A 21,166-nucleotide genomic window follows, 5' to 3' on the forward strand; every position below is an offset into this window, starting at 1 on the left:
GGAGTAGCTCCGTAGTGTTGAATGTGGCGTGTGTACAAAATTTTAGGTCATTCGGACGAGGTTTCATAGACTTTTTGATCGAACGGAGAAATTGGAAGTTTTGGAAATCCTTAGGCTTAGATTGGAGAGTGATTTGTGGATTTAGCGTTGTTTGATGTGATTCGAGGTTGGAATAAATTCGTATGATGTTTTAGGACTGGTTGGCATGTTCGGTTGAGGTCCCGGGGGCCTCGGGTGAGTTTCGAGTGCTTAACGAAAGTTGAATTGGACTTAGGAGAAATATGAAGTTGGCTGAACATGTCATAATCGCACATGCGTGTATTGGACCGCAGGATGCAGATGCGGTCCATGCACCGCAGAAGTGGCATCGCATCTGCGTAAAAGGGGGTCGCAGGTGCGGCATTCTTGGTTTAATGAAAAGTCGCAGGTGCGACATGGTCTCCGCAAAAGCGGACCGCAGGTGTGGCCTTAGAGCCGCAGATGCAGTTCCACTGGTCAGGAAAAAAAGGGCAGAAATGAGGGTTTAGTCTCAAAACCTTAGAAATTGATTTGGGAGCTCGGGATTGGCGATTTTGGGAGAGATTATCACCTGGGTATTTTGGGTAAGTAATTCTTACTCGGTTTTGATTAATTTCCACGAATCTATGCTTAAAATCATCCTTTAAATTCGAATTTGGGGTGAAAATTTAGAAAAGTTCTTAGGCCTAGTTTTGGAGTTTTAATCAAGATTTTGATGTCGGATTGGAGTAATTTATTTATATATGAACTCGTGAGAGTGTGAGGATTCTGAATTTGAAAATTCTACCCGATTTTGAGGCATGGGCCCGGGGGGCTTTTGGTCATTTTTTTCTAATTTCGCGTATTATCTTCGAATTAATTAGTTGAATTAGTTAATTAAAGTTATATTTACATTATGCAATTACTTTAAATAGATTTGGTCCATTTGGAGTTGGATACTCGTGGCAAGAACGTGATTTCGAGTGAATTTTTGAGCTGGTTCGAGGTAAGTGGCTTGTCTAACTTTGTGTGGGGGAACTCCTCTTAGGATTTGGTATTGTTGATATATGAAATGCCTTTTACGTGAGGTGACGAATGCGTACATGTGTTAATTGTTGAAAATCCTGTTTTCATAAGTAACTATACCTGTGTTTTCCTCCCTGTTTATACTACTTGCAATTTAAGCCTACTGTTAGCTTAGGAAAGCATGTCTAATTGACTTAATTGTTTTACTCGCTCAAACTGCTTTATTTGAATTCTGTGCAGCATGCTAGGTTAGAAATAACTGTTTTACCTTGGTATGAAATTAGTTTGAATTTAATATTCTTCGTGTTGTTGTTGTGTGTTTACTTTGGGACTACAGGCGATATCCCGGTAAATCCCCCTTACCTGTTTATTTGGGACTATGGATTGATGTTCCGGTAGATCCCCCTGCACATTATATTGGAACTACGGGACTACACCCGGTAAATTCCCCCAGTACTAGGTATTTACAATTGGGACTACGGATCAAGATTTTCGGTAGATCCCCGTGCACTATGAGTCGGACTACGGGACGACACCCAGGAGATCCAATGGATATTTACATTTGGGGACTATAGGACAGTATCCTGGGAGATCCCCGGTTGCTATCTCTGTGTAGAGTTACGTTCCTATTTGTAATTTTCTCTCTGTTGTATTTGTTATTATTCTTATTATCCTGTGTTACTTCATACTGTTAGTATTTAATTATATTGTCATATTCTATACTGTTTTACCTCGTTTTTCAGCTATAATCAGTAGGGCCCTGACCTTCCCCATCACTACTCGACCGAGGTTAGGCTTGGCACTTACTGAGTACTGTTGTGGTGTACTCATGCCCTTTCTGCGCATGTTTTTCATGTGCAGATCCAGGTTCTTCGGCTCAGCCCTATCATCCTTGAGGCGAGGCGATTCTTCAGAGACTTTGAGGTATATCTGCTGCGTCCGCAGACCAAGGAGTCCCTCTCCTTTCTCTCTAGTAGTTATTTCCCTTCTGTATTTACTTTGATCTAGACATTCTGGTGTTAGAGCACTATGTAGTATTCATAGCTTGTGATTTCATGAGATTCTGGGTTTTAGGAAGTTGTTCAGTTTTTGAGATCTTATATTAGTATATGCCGAGCGGCATCTTAAATGCTTCTATATTTGTTTATCTTCAGTTTTTATTAGTTTTTCCGCATTTGTTTTCTCTTTTTCAAAATTGTTAGGCTTACCTAGTCTTAGAAACTAGGTGCCGTCACGACAGTTCATGGAGGGCGAACTTGGGTCGTGACATTCATGATATAGTCGTCACCTTCTTCGAGCTTCGAGCTCCTAGATTGACTATTCTCGTTAGATTCTGTTGCATTGTACCATAAATCAGAAGTGAGAACATCGCAAGTGTAGTGTTTAGAACATTAGATGATCTCTTCTTTTCTGTTAAAGTGTTACTGAGCTGAATTAGCCAGTACATATGCTGATGGGAGAAAATAGGGGCGCGTAAACTTACCCAAACACCCACTTATTATCCGGAGAGAACTTCAAATAATAGTAAGAAAATATTTCGTGATTCATTTACTTCTCATGAGGTACATATCACATCTTGTTTCCAAGATGTTTTTCTTCTCTTTCAATGTTGGATTGTTGATGTTGTAATTGATGTATTACATAAAGTTATTTTATTTTTCATAGTTATGCTAGAGTCTTTATATTTATGCTAATATTTTGACAATTTATTTTATTTTATAGTTTTATGATCTTAACGTATTTTTAACAATTTTTAAATTTTTCTACTATTTGTAGACTTATAAATTAGCAAAAATTTAAAGATTCATGGGACATACGTTTCGCCTTGTGCCCCGTCTTTTAATACAATACGTCAAACCTTAAAACTCAAATTGCGCCATTTTTGTGCTTTTCTAATTTTTAAAATCTTCTGGAAAACCGCGAAAAAGAGATCAACATTTCTTATTTTAGAATAGATAGGTTATAAACCATTTCGGGAAAAAGTTCTCAAGAGACCATCATCTTCATTTCACTAAGTTTGAATAAATGTTCAGAAGATATACTTATGGACCAATAAAAGAATACAGTCAGTTAAAAGTTAAAACATGCAATATTAGACAAAGAAGACGACAGAACTAAGAAAAGTAGAATGCAAAGAATTCCGATACAATGAGAACAATTGATGGAGATCTCGAGGATCTTACTTAAACCAAATAATAAATAATACAAATTATTAAAACAAAAGAACATTGAACACATAATAAGTAAACCCGATCATTTCGGGAAGCATACATCAAATTTTGGCAGAGGAAATGGAGTTGCCAAAAATAAGAGGACAAAAAGGAATTAGAAGTCATGGAAATGGCAGAAAATGACTGAATAATTAATATCAGTAGTAGGTTGGTGGAGGAGATGTTGATGGGGGTGGAGGTGAAACATAGGTGACGGATTGCTCGTACTTCTCAGGTGGTGGAGGTGAGGCATAGGTGGGAGTTTGCTTGTAATAGTTTGTCGGTGGTGGGGGTGAGTAATAAGATGGTAATTTTTCATAGGTCTTCGGTAGAGATGGCAAGTTGTAGGTTATAGGTGATTGCTCGTAGTATTTTGGTGGAGGTGGAGGAGATTTATAGGAAGGTGTAGATTCTTTATAGTACGGTGGAGGTGGAGATTTGTAAGAAGATGGTGATTGCTCATAGTATTTTGGTGGGGGTGGAGGTGACTTGTAATAAGGTGACTGCTCATAGTATTTCGGAGGAGGTGGAGGTGACTTGTAATACGAAGGTAATTTTTCATAATAAGCTGGTGGTGGTGGAGACTTGTAGTAAACTGGGGACTTGTAATATTTTGGTGGCGGTGGTGACTTGTAGTATTTAGAGGGAGCAGGCGATTTGTAATATTTTACTGGGGATGGTGACTTGTAATACTTTGTAGGCGATGGTGACTTGTAGTAGTTCTTTGAAGGAGCTGGTGACTTGTAGTATTTAGCGGGAGCTGGCGACTTGTAGTATTTAGCGGGAGCTGGCGACTTGTAGTATTTTGCGGGAGCTGGCGACTTGTTGTAGTTTGCGGGAGCTGGCGACTTGTAGTACTTTGTGGGAGCTGGCGTCTTGTAGTACTTTGCGGGAGCTGGCGACTTGTAGTACTTTGCGGGAGTTGGTACCTTGTAGTATTTTGCGGGAGCTGGCGACTTATAGTATTTTGCGGGAGTTGGCACCTTGTAGTATGTGGCAGGAGCTGGCGACTTATAGTATTTTACGGGAGCTGGAGATTTGTAGTATTTTACGGGAGCTGGTGACTTGTAGTAGTGCTTTGTAGGAGGAGGTGACTTATAGTAAGGAGTAGGTATATGATACTTGGGTGAAGATGGTGATTTGTAATACTTCTTAGAATTGTAAGAAGGTGAGGGAGAAGCATACCCGTAAGAGTAATCAGCAACAACAGTGCTAGCTACAAAGCAAATTGCCAAAGCAGCAGCAAGAAGAGGCCATTGCCCTAAATTCCCAAAGCTTCTCATTTTGCAACTATAGTGGGACAAGAGAAGGATAGAACTAAGACTTGTGTTGCATAGTTAAGTTGGGAACTCTAGTTTTTATATTGCAGCGAGACATCTTTCTTAACATTTTATGTAACTGCATCATGGTTAACCACTAAGATGATAGCAAAGTCCAAATAAAGACTAGGTCAATACTTAGTGGCAAGCACTTCTTTGGTGATTGAAAATTATAATTTAGAAAAAAAATATTAAAATCAAAATGAAAAAGAATAAGGTTGCCACGACTGGTATCGAATTGCTGAAGTAAAGGAACTGACTATTTGGCATTTTCCATGAGGGGGGATGAGGTTTCTTTCTTCTTTCCCCAAGCAAGAATGTATAAGTTGGTATGTAGATATAATTACGGTATATTGGACATGAAGTTCAAAAACATGAGGCTCTTGTCTTGTAAAATGCACGCCCAACGCTTGAGGCTCGTCCCATTATGTTTTGTGCAAACGAGTATAATTAGCCTTGTAAATCCAAATATTCCTTAACTAAATTTAACTCTTTAAAAGCCATCGTCATTTATCATAAATTAGAAGTCGAAATATTGCACCCAAAAAATGGGTCCTAATATTGTTTTGCATTAAGGACACTATAAGGGTGAATTTTGATGGAACCTTTCATCAGGAAAAAATAGTTATGTCTTAGCTAGGGGTGTATATAAGTTGGGTTGGTTTGGATTTTATAATTACCAAAGCAAACCAATTATGTCGGGTTATTAAATCTAAAAATCAAACCAAGCCAATAAAATTCGGGTTTTCAATCTCGATTTTTCTCGGATTTTTGGGTTATTCGGATTTTTTCGGATTTTTTCCCGATAAAATCTTCATAGCACAAAACATATAACTTGTGCTCAAAATATTTCTTTAATCCTAATAAGATACAACTATATAAGGTATTTTCCAAGAAAATAATACAAAATATGAGATGCGTCATGGCATTATCCTAAATTCAACAATAAACAAATAAAATTATGTAATATAAATATTGTTAATTAAAAAACCATGATAAAAATAAGAATAATCTAAAAGTACTAAGTCATGCTAAAATAAGTAGACTAATAAGGTAAATATTGCACGGGGCGCCTAATTGGTGCCCCATTTAACTTATACCCATTTTTTTAAAAACTTTTAACTTGTACTCACTTTATAAACAACTCCAGCCCCCTTTCTATTCCTTCTTCTTCTTCTTCTTTCTTTTTTTTTTTTTTTGAAGGTGGGAGGGGGGTAATCCAAAAATTATTGTTATACAAAGTTCTGTTTTGCTTTTGCTTTTTCCACGGTCGAGCTATCTCTTTCGTTTTTAAATCAACTAATTATTCAAATAAGTATTCCAATTAGCCAGTTAGCCTAATATTTCTATGATCTGGATCAAGCAGTCAACGTTAACATTAGGTTGGTGTCTAATCCGCCCTTTTTCTTGTTCGACACAGCAGTTCCGTAGAAGAAACCAGACTAGCATTTTCATGTGTGAGACAAGAGCAAATTAGAAAAATTTCAGCTCTAGCCAGTTACAAAACAAAAACTTCAGCTCTAGAGCTGAAGTTCGCCAGTTACAAAACAAAACTTCAGCTCTAGAGCTGAAGTTCGCCAGTTACAAAACAAAGAGCTGAAGTTCGCCAGTTACAAAACAAAAACTTCAGCTCTAGAGCTGAACTTCACTCCCGTCTACCAGAATGCTGAGGTTTTGCGTGATTGCCTTTGCTACTTCAGCCCCGTATGCTGAAGTTATGCGAAAAAGCGAATACGCTTGCAATTATTTTTTCAAAGCGGGCACAAGTTAAAACGTGACACAAAAAACAGGTATAGATGCAAATGGGGAGTATTAATTACATGATTAAACTCTAAAGAAAAAATAAAATTAGATTATGCATTTTTATCTAAATTATTGCAAAACAAAAAATAGATATTCATTACATTGACGTTTGTAGTATTGAATTGAATGTCTTTTGTTAGCATTAGTATTGATTTGATTTCGGTTTGAGCTTTTTTAGCATTATAGGAATTTTTACCTCTTATAGCAAAGGTTAACACCTTATTTATTTTAAATAAATACCATTTTAAAAATTATATTCTATAGATACCTTTTAATGTTTATAGCAAAATATCTAATTTTGGTTACCTCCTACCCCTAAGCCACTAAATACGCTATTTAGTTACACTATTTTCTTTCTCTCTCTACTTTGATACATGACATTCTCTTCCCTCATTCCTTAAAAACACGATGCTCAATCTCAAAATTTCTCTCACCCACATCACCTACCATTAGCCACAAACGGTGATTTTCAATTTGACTTTTAATTGCAAGCAATCTACACCCAACTGCCCCACCTTCATTTCCTTCAACCTGCAATACTCTTTCGTAAACTCGAATCAAACCTTCTTGTCCTCTAGAAACTTCCATTACCCCCTCAACTTCTTCACTGTTATTATAGCTTATCCCTATTTTCTTGTCTATATTTGAGTCACCAGTGATGTTTATAACCTGTTCATGGCAATTTGGTAAGGATCTTCGAACCGGATTTTCCATCTGGTTTGAGTTTCGAGATTCTTAATTACACCGCCGGTAATTAAACCACAAACAAATATGCAAATTCTGCTACAATGGTAATGCGTGGGAACAATGAGATTCAGGATTTTTGCTCGACGGCGGATTCGCCGGAAATTAGTGTTTGTTCTTGAACAGAGACGACGGAGTTTGGGGCTGAGCAACTTGATTTTTTGTTAATATATTTCAATGTATTTTTAACGTATCACGCTGTATTTTCATGTATTTTATTGTATTCATTGTCTTTTTTTCATTGTAATTCATTGTATCTCGCTATATTTCATGTATTTCATTGTATTCACTGTCTTTTTTTTCATTGTATTTCAATGTATCCCGCTGTATTCTATGTATTCCATTGTATTCACTGTCTCGCTATATGCCATGAATGTATTCATATGTTTTTTTAATTAATATAATTTATGTATTCAGATGTATTATATAATTTCTCTGAAGATTGCTATGTTTTTAGGGTATTTTTCGGTTGATAATCTTTTTTATAACTGGAAATACAAAATTTGTGTGTTATAATTGAGTTTGTTGAGTTATATTAGGAGTCTATTATGTTAATTGATTCACTTTCCGTTTAAAAATAGTGTAATCCCCTGTTTCACGCCATGAATACAGTCGGATACAGTTTAATACAATAATCTATCCAGCTCTAAGCCCATGTTTCACGCCATAAATATAGTCAAATACACTCGAATACAACAATTGATTAGCTGGACTTCCCTGATTCATGCATATTTTTGTTATTGTATTCATGAATACAGTAGCTTAAATACACCTAATAAATCTTATAACAACAGAAAACGTATCTACAATCCGTAGTTTACATTAATATTGATTTGATTTTGGTTTGGACTTTTGTTAGCATTATTTAAGTTACTAATATTATATAATGGCTATAAAACTTATTGGAAGTTTGGAACTTTCAAAAGTTCTAAGTCCATCCTTGAAATAATATCTTAAATGATTAAATTATGAAAAAGTTTAAGAAATATTTATAAATTACATCATAATAAGTATATTTATATATTAAATATATCTAAAATTTCTATATATGTAATGTCGGGTTGATTTGGTTTCGGTTTGACTTTCTTTAGTTAAAACCAAACCAAACCAATTATGGTCGGGTTTTTTTTTCCAACACCAAATCATATCAAAACCATATTCGGGCTTTTTTTCTCGGTTTGACTCGGATTATCAGGTTGGTGCGGTTTGTCGGTTTCCTTTGTAGACCCTTGGTCTTTAACTTTTGCAAGGTCTTCATAATTACGGTCTATATTTTTTTTCTTCAAGTTCTGCTCTTTTAATTATTCTGTTCCGGTTGATAATAATAGTTTCCTTCTCATTTCATGGGGTGTGAAAGCTCTAACTGTTAGAAAATAACAATTTACAAACAACTATATCAAAAGTTCTCTTTTATTGACGAATCATAGTATTGTAAGATGTTTGTTAATTTATTAACCAGTTGGAAGCACACCGTGCTGGAGTTGAATTATGTAATTGTAATTATTCATGTAAGGCTAAGTTACCATTTCTGATTTATCTAATCTAATATTTGATTGCATCTTAAACAAGAAATTTAGTAATATTAATATTAGTCTTTAACAAACTAGATGGTTTCTTCCTACCGAAGCCAAGTTGGTTAGAGTTACTCGGGTACATGTACAGGTGGGAGGTGCCAAATACACGATTTCTAGAACATGGTGCACCACTAAGGAAAGGAGCAAAAAATAAGTATTAAGTGGGAATTGATCCTTATTCCTTGAGTAAATAACTCATTATCCAACTAAGTGCATTATTCAGCCTTTTGAAGTATAGGGCCAGCGGATAAATTAGACGAATTCTAGAAAATACATACTTAAAATACCTAATTTGGCAGAGAGACCGTAAGTTCATGTGCTCCATAATCTGAGCTATAAATCCGCCCCTTAGATATACAGCGTAATAGTCAATGTATGTGTAAACTGACTTGTACCCATTCGTCATCAAAATGGAGAAAATTTTAAATTAGTAGTATGAAGAAAGTGTTTCTCGACTCATTTACCTCTCCATAAATACTTCACACTTTGTTTCAAAGATAACTCTTGTTTTCTTTTGATGTTTGGATTGTTTGGACATTGTAGTTGATCGTATATCATGGTATTATACAAAGTTATTGTAACTTAAAAATTAGCAAAATTTAAAAGATTCAAGGGCTTACACGCCATGTCTGGAAATTTATATCTCGCCTTGTGTCCCTGTCTTTTAATACACTATGTCAAATATTTTTTATTTTGGAAGTGTGCCATTTTAGCCTTTCAATTATTTTCTTACATCTTTGGAAACTGTTAAAACAGATTAATATATTCGTAGGTTAGCAATTCTTTAGCGGATAGGCTATAAACCATTCTTGGGAAAAAATAATTCTCAAGACACAATACCACTTCATTTCAACTAAGTTTGAATATATGTCATGAGGTATTCTTATGGAACAACGAAAGAATTCAGTCGATTAAAGCACGCATTATTAGACAAAGAAGATGACAGAATTAAGAAAAGTAGAATGCACAGAATCTCGATATAATGAGCGGAATTGATGGAGATCTGGAGGATCTTACTTAAATCAAATAATAAATAATACAAATTATTAAATAGAAGAACATTGAACACACAATAAGCAAAAGCCGATCATTTCGGAAAGCATAAATCAAATTTTGGCGGAGGAAATGGAGTTGCTAAAGATAAAGAGGACAAAAAGGAATTAAAGTCATGGAAATGGGGGAAAATGATTGAATAGTTAAAATTAGTAATAGGTTGGCGGAGGAGATGCTGATGGGGGTGGAGGTGAAGCGTAGGTGGCGGATTGCTCGTACTTCTCAGGTGGTGGAGGTGAGGCATAGGTGGGAGTTTGCTTGTAATAGTTCGCTGGTGGTGGAGGTGAGTAATAAAATGGTGATTTTTCATATGTCTTTGGTAGAGATGGCAAATTGTAAGTTATAGGTGATTGCTCATAGTATTTTGGTGGAGGTGGAGGAGATTTATAGGAAGGTGTAGATTCTTTATAGTATGGTGGAGGTGGAGATTTATAAGAAGATGGTGATTGCTCATAGTATTTTGGTGGGGGTGGAGATGACTTGTAATAAGGTGACTGCTCATAGTATTTCGGAGGAGGTGGAGGTGACTTGTAATATGAAGGTGATTTCTCATAATTAGCTGGTGGTGGTGGAGACTTATAGTAAACTTGGAACTTATAATATTTTGGTGGAGGGAGTGACTTATAGTATTTAGAGGGAGCAGGTGATTTGTAATATTTTGCTGGGGATGGTGACTTGTAATACTTTACAGGCGACGGGGATTTGTAGTACTTTGTCGGCGATGGCGACTTGTAGTAATTCTTTGAAGGAGCTGGTGATTTGTAGTATTTCGCGGGAGTTGGTGACTTGTAGTACTTTGCGGGAGTTGGTGACTTGTAGTACTTTGCGGGAGATGGCGACTTATAGTACTTTGCGGGAGAGGGCGACTTGTAGTACTTTGCGGGAGCTGGCGACTGGTAGTAGTACTTGGCGGGAGCTGGCGACTTGTAGTAGTATTTTGCGGGAGTAGGTGATTTGTAGTACTTTGAAGGAGCAGGTGACTTATAGTAAGGAGTCGGTATATGATACTTGGATGGAGATGGTGATTTGTAATACTTCTTAGAGGCATAAGAAGGTGAGGGAGAAGCATACCCATAAGAGTAATCAGCAAAAACAGTGTTGGCTACTATGCAAATTGCCAAAGCAGTTACAAGTAAAGGCCATTGGCCCAACTTTCCTAAGCTTGTCATTTTGCTTATGCAGCCAACAATACTTAGAGAAAGAATGAAAATATCTTAAACTTGTCTTGCATATTGAGTAGGGAGCTCTGGTTTTATATAGCAATGTGACATCCTTAGTTTCCTCAATGCAATGCCTTCATGGTCACCCACTAAGATAATAGCAAATTCCAAATAAAAACACCATTTGGTGATTCTGGTGACTGAAATAATAATGTAGTATTTAACACTAATAAAAATAAATTTAAATAATTAAAAAACTGTCAGGATACCACTTGAGTTATGGCATCCTACTATCAAAGTAAAAGGTTGACTTTTTCTTAAAAAAATAAACAGAAAAAGGGGGCATTTCTTTTTGTTCTTCTATCAACTACATACCACTAAGTATCGAACATGGAGTTCAAGGAAAACAGTGAATGCACACACAAGAGAAACCACATATATATCTGGATCTGAGAGCCCCTTATCCCAAACCTAAAACTTCACGTTAGACTCTCCTTGAGGAATCCAAGATTATTCCAATTTTGGGTAAAACCTGCCCTCAAGTTTCTCTGCTTCCATTGATTCAGCCTTAAGGACTTGTAAATGAAGCAGTGTGAAGAAATGAACAAATCAAATAAAACAAATAAGGCCACTGGGCTCAACGAAAAGTTGAAAAATTAGCTACCGGAAGTCTAATTTATCTATATATTTTTTTGATTGGTAAGTCTAATTTATCTATATACAGGCATTAAGTTTAAATATCGGCTACAAGTCTACAACAGCTCCTCATTGTCTGTTAACTAGTAAAGCTAGGGAGAATTTCAAACTAAGCAGGGGGCTGACCAGAACTTGTTAAGAAAATTCCACATTGAATTCATTTTTTTCACCTTGCAAATCGCAGTGTCCATTCTGTAGCTATTTCATCATGTTTGGCTTTATCTTCAAAGTATAAGTGTGCAATACCAGGAACAACTGGCTTATCTGCAAGAATCAGGATCAAAAGATACTACCATCAGAATGCAGAAAAAAGGTGGTTATTATATTCATATAGTTAGCCCATTGAAACCAAATAATTGGAAGGACTTCCAGCATGAACCTGTAAGCGCTTTCATCAAACAATACATGTGCCTTTTGTTATGCATTTTTTTCTCATAAAATTAACATATTTTTGTCTATTTTACTTCGGTTGAGAGAGGGCAAAGGACTGCGGATAGGATACGAACTTACAGGTTTCTGGAGTGGTGAACATTGATCTCAGAGCAAGTAGTACTTTCGAGATTGTTAATGCTGGACTCCAGTTATCTGTTAGGATGTCCAAGCTAACATTTCCAGAAGGCTCAACATTGCAATGATATATGCGAGTTTTGAATACAACCTGCAAAAGCTTGAGGTCAGAATGAAAAGAAAAGGGACCTAAAAGATAATCTCCAGGGAATGTTTCCACCGCCAGATTCAGCTGATAAACAAGAAATATTATTAAGTGTGTGAAGATGATTTTTGTTTATCGGCTGAATTTGGCAGTGGAAATGTTTCAAATGAAGGCACCCATGTCTTTTGTTCAGATTAAACAATAAACACTATGTTCTTGAGAAGCATAGTACTGTATAAAGGTGAAAATAACTATACATATACCAGATCTTACGGAATTCATTCCTCACTTTACTCGTTTATTCTACACCAACCCAAAGTTTAGGAAGAAGCACATTTATCATTAATTTATGAATTTACTGGAATTGGTCGCATAGAGAATGATTTTGTTTCATGGCATAATTCACTTCATTTTCCGGTTCCGCAGCCGTTCTCTTTGTTGTCCTCTTCAAGCAATAATGCAGATTGATCATTTTAAACACAAACCATAAAGAAGATTATACAAGTACGGAGGAAATCATCATTAGCTCAAGTTTCAGCCTTTACACAGAGATAAATCAGGAGAAACAAGAATGCACCAGCAAGAAACTTAGCACTCAAATCGAACATCACAGCACAATTTCCTAGAATTCTTATCTGTGTGTAACCTTTTGTCTCAGAATTATAATGGCTAAAGAAGCTTCTATTATCCACCATGATGGTACTCTGCAGGTAAAGAACATGAAAACCCAAAATATTTGAATTACCATTTTAAGACATGGCAACCTCAAAGTCCTCAGAAACAATGTTTAGGATTCATGAAAGAATTTACATCTTTAAAAGATCAATGTCCAGCTATTGTGTGATACCTTCATCAAACATGTGAAGAAATATATAGAAGATTCATCAAGAGCATTAAGTTCCAGAGTGCTCATACATTTACACATGACCCAAAAATAGAGAACATAAGTGACAGTTTTCATAAAGGAAGGGAAGCAATCAAGCGACTATTTTATGGGAGGCAATTCTCTATAATAGCAGTTACCATTTCTTATGTTAGTTTTATTCAGCAGAAAGTACACTGCAAACATTTTATCAGAAGAGGGTGAACACGAAGCTTTGTGCAGGGCTTTGCAGCCCGTACTAGATTTAACATTTATATCAGAAGACAGAGTTTCTTTTTATTGGAAAATATTGGAAATTTTTCATTCAGACAAAATAGAACAATAGATGCCTTGCTTAAAAAAAGGTACAACACTATATGCACAATACATTCACTAAGGCATATTCTTCAACATACCTTTGGAGGTTTAAATGGATAATCAGAAGGGAAGGTTATATCGAGAAAATATATTCCACCCTCATAAGGTGTTCCTGCAAGAAACAGGAAGATATTCAGTCCGTGAAGCACCAGGAATTCTTCAGTGAATCGAAGCAAAAAAATAATTATCTATCTATTATCCAAAAATCAAGCAGAAGTATACAATCAAACTTAAAAACCCAAATTCATGTAAACCCAATAAATAAACCAAGTGCTAAAAAATTGTTATCCCGAGCATATTTAGAGCTGCCATGGAATTCAAAGAAGCACTTGTAGCAGCACTCAGTTTGCAAAAACAAAATGTATATTTAGCCAGCTTTAAAAGAAACCAGACAATAAGCACAGCCACATCAACATGAAGAATACAATAATCACTTTCATCAGAAATAGCATTTTCATTTCCTATTATTTAGAGATTCAAGATACATTAACAGTAAGGTTTCGACCTACGTGTTATACATCATCAGGCCAATTCAACAAATAAGCTTATGGAGTACCTTGCCGTGAAGGATTTAAATAATTATTGGATTCAAGTCTCACCACGACTCATTAACAAAAAAAGTATCTCCATGTGCTTGGCCCCTACAAGAATCAGGCCACACAGGATTTGGAGTTTTTTCTTTTTCTTTTTTCGGAAAAATCATGAGAGTAAGTGATAATACACACATGAATAAATAAATAAAAGCATCGTTTATCTTCTAAATGATGGAGTGACACACTTCAACACCGAATTGGTCAATCTACTCTAAGTCAATCCAACACACTTAAATTGGACTTGAGTATTACCGTTTGGACGATATTCGAATTTCAAGCTGAAGTTAAAATGAATAGTTTTTGTGGAAGTTCAATTGTGTTTGGACGCGAATTTCACTTAAAAAAACAGATATATGAGCCGAAACCAGCATTTCACTTGAAATATACCTTCAAAAAACTATTTCAATATTTCTCTTGAAGTTCACTATGTGCAAATTCTAAAATACTGAATTGCAAGTTTGCAAATACTGTATAATAGTACTTATGCCCAAAGGGGACTAAGTATCCAACTTTACGCTTCAAACCCTAACACTTCACAGTATAATCCTTCAAAAAAAAAAAATCAACACTTTGTAATACTGATCCACAAGAAAAAGAAAGATTAACTCCTTGTAGCTAAACAAAGAGAGGGGAATAGAAGACTGACCAGGTGGGCCGAAGAGGGTAGCAACCCAATGGTAAAGATTATCGCCTTTAGGCCCAGCTGCACAATCTGGTGGTGCCTCTATGCTTAGTTCAGTCATTTCCTTCTGTATTCTCTTACCGGAACTAGACACCGACGTCGTCGACGGCCATGTTCTTCCTCCACTACTACTACCGATTCCTATTCCGCCCGACGGAGCTCCGCCGTACATTGAAGATTATCTCTCAGTCTATCGAAGTGGATTGCTTTCTGCTTCTATACACATTATGTAGGTGTTTGGCCATAAGTTTTTGCAAGCTTTTTTCCAAAAAAAAAAAAAAAAAATCAAATATATGTCTTTTTGAGAGATGTTGATTTATCAAAATTCCAAATCCCAAATATAGCTTAAGATCTCTTTTTAATATCTCAAATATATAAGTTTATGTCGTAATCTCAAATTAATATACAATAATAAATAGGTTAGATATTTATAAATATTTAATAAATTTTTTTAATAAACCACTTAGGACTTTTTAGCTAAAAAAAATTAACATGTCAAAACTTACTCCAGAATTCATGTTCAATCACATTTATAATTTCAAATCAAACTTCACCCAAATCAGTTTTTTCAAAAAATATTTGAAAATCTATGTCCAAATGGGTCCTATATATGCAATAATTCACAAGGAATAATGCATATTCGTGGTTTAAATATTATCTTCTAAGTTTTCCCAATTACTTATATTTTAACTTATTGTAACAAATTATGGATCATTACATTTTGACAATTATCTTTTAAGTATAAATTAAGGATGTATATAAATGTTAAACTCTTTCTTTTTAGTAGTAGACAATTTGGTACTTAGACTCGTTTTGAGTTTCAAATGAGGCTTTAATTTTGTCCCTAGACATATTAGGGAAGAACACGAATTTTTTGCTAGCATTGGGGGATTTTGACAATGATTTAATTAAAATTTTATAAAAAGAAAAGATGAAAGAGAATACTCCATAGTTTATTGCTTGGCATACATAATTCTTTGGAGAATTACCAAAAATAATTGTTGTTTAAAAAATATTATGGTACATAGACCAAGTCAATAAGTATATCTAATGTATATTTTCACATGACATTTATTATCTTTCTATAATAATTTTGTTTGGCCAAACTTATGCCTTCAGAAGTATATTTATCGATTAAACTCGACCGACTAGTGTTATACAAAATAAAATACTAAAAAGCATATAGATCTCCTACATGACTAAAAGACTCTTAGAAATTAGTAAGGGTGGACAAACCTGAAATCCAAATTTTTTGAATTTTTTGTTTAGATTTTCGAATTACGAATTGAATTTTAAATTTAACTTTTAAAATTATTGGATTTCGCACTGAACATTGGATTTAGTACTTCGACTTTTTTGGATATTCGAAAATTCAAAATTCTTATACTTTATGCCCCAAAGAAATTTCGACTAGAAAGTAAGATAGAAGAGGGAGTAAGAGAAAAATTTACCCCATTATCCATATGTCAATAATAATAAATAACACGCTAGCTATTAAATATTATCTCATATATTCAATATCAATTACTATGCTAATGTGAGAATACTTTTTATTTGGACATAATTTTACCATTTCTATTTCTTATCGGGCTTATTAATGTCTCTATTGTATTTTATTTTTTTATAATAACTTCATTACTTGAATACTTCAGTTAGATGATTATGGTGAGAATGAGGAATTTTCAGGCAATTTAACATGAATATTTCATTCGGATATTCATTTTTGTAAAAAGAAGAAACATCTCAACTTACAAGCTCAAAACCCAAAATACAAATTATCCAAACCAAAATAGAACTTAAAAAATTGGATCCAATCCGGATTGTCAATTTCTTCAATTCGAAAACAGAAAATCTAAACCGAATTTTCATATGCAATCTGAGCTGCCCACCCCTAAAATTTAGTAAACATGTAACATGACTAAAGTGGATCTCATCAACAAGGATAAATATCAAAAAATGAATTTCAATCATCTGGTTGGTGTCAGAGACAGATATCAATCATCTAAACTGACTACTGAAATGGTTCAATTTTCCTGCAAACTACAAGGGAATCAAAAAGGCAAAGAACTGACTTCTAAAGAAGCTATTAAACAAAATGCACATTCACATCAAGCATCAACAAAGCAGAAAATACAGCCAATGTATACACGATAACAGTTGCTCGAATCGTTGGACCCTGAGAAGTCGGACTGATAGGTCCAAATGCTGCCGGAGGAAACAGCCCACCTGGAGTCGAACTATCGAATAAAAGAAAGCAATTTAGCACAGAGAAGCAATATTTTTGCAATTTACCATGCACACATATACTTAGTTTAGTAATCTCACCTTCCTGTAAATTTACATGTTTTGGAACCTGCACAAGGATAACCATCAAATGAGTCAAGCTTTAGGTAAGAAAGCAAAAAAGTGGTTCTGATAACATACACAGAGGATGAAAAGGGTTGCGATTTCAATGCATATTGTCTAGATCATTATCTTTCATAGCACCGAGCCTTTCTTACGTGTTAGTGCTATCGTTTTTCATCTATTTTCTAGTACTTATGATTCTGTTATTATTTCTATGCTTTCTACTGTTGGTACTGATATATTGTCTTTTTCGTCTGCTTGAGCGAGGGTCTATCGAAAACAGTCTCTCTACCCCTTGGGATAGGGTAAGGTCTGCGTATACTCTACCCTCCCCTGACTCCACTTGTGAGTTTTTACTGGGTTGTTGTTGTTGTTGTCGTCTAGATCATTATCGACGATTTTGCAAGTGTGATCCGGACAAGGGGCCAAAAGGGGAAAAAAGAAAGAAAAAGAAAACGAAAGAGCAAAAGAGCTTCATGTAGACTAAAATACAGAGACGGCATGTTGAAATGTTATTTAGAAATATACGGCTAGAAGCATTTTGCAATATTGTACAAACGCATACTTTGCATTTTAATCAATGTGTAGAAACTTAGAGAACCGTTGCCACATCTGTAAGAAATTAAATAGATATAAGTTGATTAACTTTGCAAAATAAGCAATGCTCCACTACCATATCTCATACACAAACATTTGAAAAAAAGTAATGTCATTCATCTAATGTAGCCATAATAAAAGTGACGAGAAAGGACAAGATAACTAAAGAAAAGAGTCAGTAGTCTCTCCGAACTCATTGTAAAGACAAAAAAGAAAATACATACTAAAACACCAACTATGGTAACTTACTTGGATCTTGTGTTGTCGTTGTTGCTGTACCATCAAAATCGCATGTTCCACCAAGACTTCGCATTCTCTGATAATAGTCATTGTACGCATAAGAAGCATGATTTTGCAACGTATCTGGAAAATAACAAGGCTGTCCAGATTGAATTGCACTGCAATTAGCATGTCCCTGGCCACAAGCCCAGTTAATTCCATCTTGCAGTTTGTTCTCATCTGCACCCTTTTTCGCTATACAGAAAACTGCAGTAGAATTGTCTGAAATACCGGCCGAGGAACCCAAGCTAAGGGAATAAATCTCGCTCCCATTTGTAGAAAAGATACCCCAGCTTCTTTCCGATATCGGTCCAGGTCTTTTGTCTTCATTGAACATCTCGTAAATAAAGGTGTTAATGGGATTTTTTGGTTGACTAGGTGGGCCAGTATCATTTGAAACACGCCGAATCAGGTTATTATTAAATGTTTCGGCATTTTCCTTAGAAGCATCAGGCTCATTGGCACCACCATCCCACGGCCAACCAGTCTCGGTCACAACAATTGGGATATCGGAAAAGTTGAGGGCTGCTATAGAGTTGTATGCAGCATCAACTAAAGCATCAAACATACTTACATAGTGAAACAGGGTGTTTGGGTCAACAATTTGCTTCACTGCGGAGAGTGGTTGGAAAAGAGCATATTCAATCGGAAAGATTCCATCGGAGTGCACGTATTCATAATATGGATAAGCATTCAACATGAAGTATGAGTTTGTGTTTCTTAGAAACTGAAGGATCTGGAAGATTGTTGAGTTCCAAGAAGAATTGAAAGTGGCAGTGGAAGGAGGAAATGCCCTAGCAATCACGTCCATAGATTGCGGGGTTGAAACTTTTACTTGGTGATTAAGTTGTGAAGCCACTAATGCTTTATGCAAGTAATTCATAGCGGGAACCAAAACCGGTGCAGCGTTTGGGATTGCGGTGAGAACTTCACTACCCACGGCAATAGCCGTAATATTTGTAGAGGGCATGTAAGCTGCTACATTTTTATTTACCCAAGCAGCTGCAGCTGATGGAGATTCTCCGATCCCTAAGACTTCATCATTTGTAACACCAATAATAACTTCGATACTAGAGTTGGCTAACGCATTCAACATATGAGCATCAGCATTAAATAGGCGCACATGAGTTATTTGATTAACTTTGAGGAGTGCAACCACATCCGAAGCTGGCGGTAAATTTGAAACATCGGTGCCAATGTTTATTCCAACAAATGCACCTACAATTTTGAAATAACATACACATTAAAACTCCAAACAAATCAAATCAAGGACAATACGTAAAAAGCTCAGCTGTTGGATCCTATTACAAATGAATCACATGAACAACAGAAAATCAAAACACAAAAAACAGGAACAACTAAGAACATAATCAAGTAACCAATGTCCTGAATCACCATACAAATATTAGATTATTATGCTGATAAGTAGAAACTTAAAGCATTACCTGTTACATTTGAGATGAGGAAAGAAAATAGTATGGATATCGCAAGCCACGGTTTGAGCATCATCAGAAGTATCCAAAATTTATAACTCTAGTATCAATCGGCCTGCACTGTTGCTTCAGACGAGGTTTGTCAAGAGGTTCTACAGGAAATAGAGTACAAAAATTAACGCGAGTTTCATTGAAAAGAAAGATGAACTCGGAAGTATGACTGCCTCAAAAATGTAGGTCGATTATTAACTCCAAATATAAACAGAAATGCAAAACCTAACAGGCAAAACACTTCTCCCCAATAAAACTGGCCCAAGATATCTAAAAATGAGCAAAGAAATTCAAAAAGTGAAGACTTTTATAAATTTAACTATATCCATCAAAGGCAGAATTCTTATTAAGAGAGTTCAACCACTGTAAAAAAACTTTGGAATAGATGCTCTAACATTAGTTAACGGTTACCTTCTACATCATTGGGTTTCTCCTAATAGCATTAACCGGGAATTAGAGAACCCACCAAACGAATATGAAACAAGGTATAGACGTGCGAGGAGCTCAAGAGTGATAATAGAACTCTTTTCTCTCCAGCTTGTTGACTGTGCCTAGAGCATGGGATTTTGTATAACAAACATGAACTCTACTAGAAGAATAATACAACAACAACAAACCCAGTGATTTCTCACAAGTGGGGTCTGGGGAGGGTAAGATGTACACAGCCTTACCCCTACCCTGGAAGGGCAGACAAGCTATTTCCGATAGACCCTCGGATGGAAAAAGGATGAAAAAAGTAATGGCAACAAGTAGGAACAACAGCAAGATAAAAAAAGACCGAAGCCAAGAAAGCAGTTAAACTCTAGGTAGTAATAGCAATCTACTAGAAGTCCAGAAGAATATACACGATATTCCCAGTCCCACCCCCAGCAATAAGAAAAAGGAAGGCACACTCTCATAACACAAGAAATCTTAGCATATTATTCCACTAAAGGATGTCTACTGTCTAGCGAATCCAGATTTCCAGCAGTGACAACTCCAGAGCAAAAGACCAGCACTTAATGCAGTCTAATTCATTAAACAAAGACCTAACAAAAGATTCAAACTTTTGGCAGTTTAGAATGCTGGTTTTCCTAAATAATAGATCACAGGATTCCCCAAATATTTGACATTTCAGTTTCAGTTATCTAATTCTTGGTACACAAATAGTGTCATGTACTTATTAGTCCACTTCAGGGTAGTTTAAAAACAACAGAAAATGTCACTACAGAGGTAGCATTGATTAAGATATTGTGCTTTATCAGTTCATAAGACCAAAAACAGTGTTCAAAACCACAAAACACTCACTCTCATAAGAGCAAAAACAGTGTTCAAAGAACTAAACTTTATCAAAAACTAACATTATCTAACACCTTAAAAAGCATAGACAACACCAAAATCCAAGAAATATTAAAAGATTAAGAAACCCTTTACAAATTTAGCCTCAACTTCAAAACCCCACATCTCAAAACTGCTTTTAAACACACAACATTTCAAACAGAAGCATTAATGAAGAAGCAGAAGAAAAAACACAAGAAATAAAGTACCTTAATTGAACTTCTGCTCCACTGAAGCAAACAAAGAAAATCTACTAACCAAGATCCTATAAAAGTTAGTAAACTCAAACAGTCAAATGTAAAACACAGACAGTTTAGAGACAAAGCTGTCAACCCAAAAACAAATTTTCAAGAAAAAACTGAAAACCCCTTTAACTTCTCTTCACTTTAGGTAC

At 35.5% G+C, this 21,166-nt stretch overlaps 3 protein-coding genes across 3 annotated transcripts; all 3 read right to left on the reverse strand.

Annotated features, from left to right (window-relative positions):
- Positions 1-3,147: 3,147 nt before the first annotated feature.
- LOC107794663 (uncharacterized) lies at positions 3,148-4,546 on the reverse strand. Its single transcript, XM_016617178.2, has one exon. The coding sequence runs from the start codon at positions 4,514-4,516 to the stop codon at positions 3,392-3,394; it is 1,125 nt and encodes a 374-aa protein (XP_016472664.2). The 5' UTR covers positions 4,517-4,546; the 3' UTR covers positions 3,148-3,391.
- Positions 4,547-9,602: 5,056 nt separating this feature from the next.
- LOC142173010 (uncharacterized) lies at positions 9,603-11,395 on the reverse strand. Its single transcript, XM_075237567.1, has one exon. It carries the CDS (start codon positions 10,893-10,895, stop codon positions 9,876-9,878), a length of 1,020 nt encoding a protein of 339 aa, XP_075093668.1. The 5' UTR covers positions 10,896-11,395; the 3' UTR covers positions 9,603-9,875.
- A 150-nt stretch (positions 11,396-11,545) lies between these two features.
- LOC107794662 (glucan endo-1,3-beta-glucosidase 4) lies at positions 11,546-21,166 on the reverse strand. Its single transcript, XM_016617177.2, has 9 exons — positions 20,982-21,166; positions 19,417-19,556; positions 17,942-19,189; positions 17,075-17,102; positions 16,842-16,986; positions 14,714-14,927; positions 13,513-13,586; positions 12,093-12,240; positions 11,546-11,846 (listed from the first exon to the last, which is right to left on the reverse strand). The coding sequence occupies exons 2-9, from the start codon at positions 19,478-19,480 to the stop codon at positions 11,749-11,751; spliced, it is 2,019 nt and encodes a 672-aa protein (XP_016472663.1). The 5' UTR covers positions 19,481-19,556; positions 20,982-21,166; the 3' UTR covers positions 11,546-11,748.

Source organism: Nicotiana tabacum, chromosome 18 (assembly GCF_000715075.1).
Source record: "Nicotiana tabacum cultivar K326 chromosome 18, ASM71507v2, whole genome shotgun sequence".
Taxonomy (NCBI): domain Eukaryota; kingdom Viridiplantae; phylum Streptophyta; class Magnoliopsida; order Solanales; family Solanaceae; genus Nicotiana; species Nicotiana tabacum.

Bases quoted from the DNA above. Each gene is read 5' to 3' on its own strand.
- LOC107794663 (XM_016617178.2), bottom strand. From the start codon at position 4,516: ATGAGAAGCTTTGGGAATTTAGGGCAATGGCCTCTTCTTGCTGCTGCT.
- LOC107794662 (XM_016617177.2), bottom strand. From the start codon at position 19,480: ATGATGCTCAAACCGTGGCTTGCGATATCCATACTATTTTCTTTCCTC. The intron at 13,587-14,713 runs GTCAGTCTTCTA...TGTTTCTTGCAG, and splicing joins TACCCTCTTCGGCCCACCTG to GAACACCTTATGAGGGTGGA. The intron at 12,241-13,512 runs GTATGTTGAAGA...AAGCTTTTGCAG, and splicing joins ATCCATTTAAACCTCCAAAG to GTTGTATTCAAAACTCGCAT.
- LOC142173010 (XM_075237567.1), bottom strand. From the start codon at position 10,895: ATGACAAGCTTAGGAAAGTTGGGCCAATGGCCTTTACTTGTAACTGCT.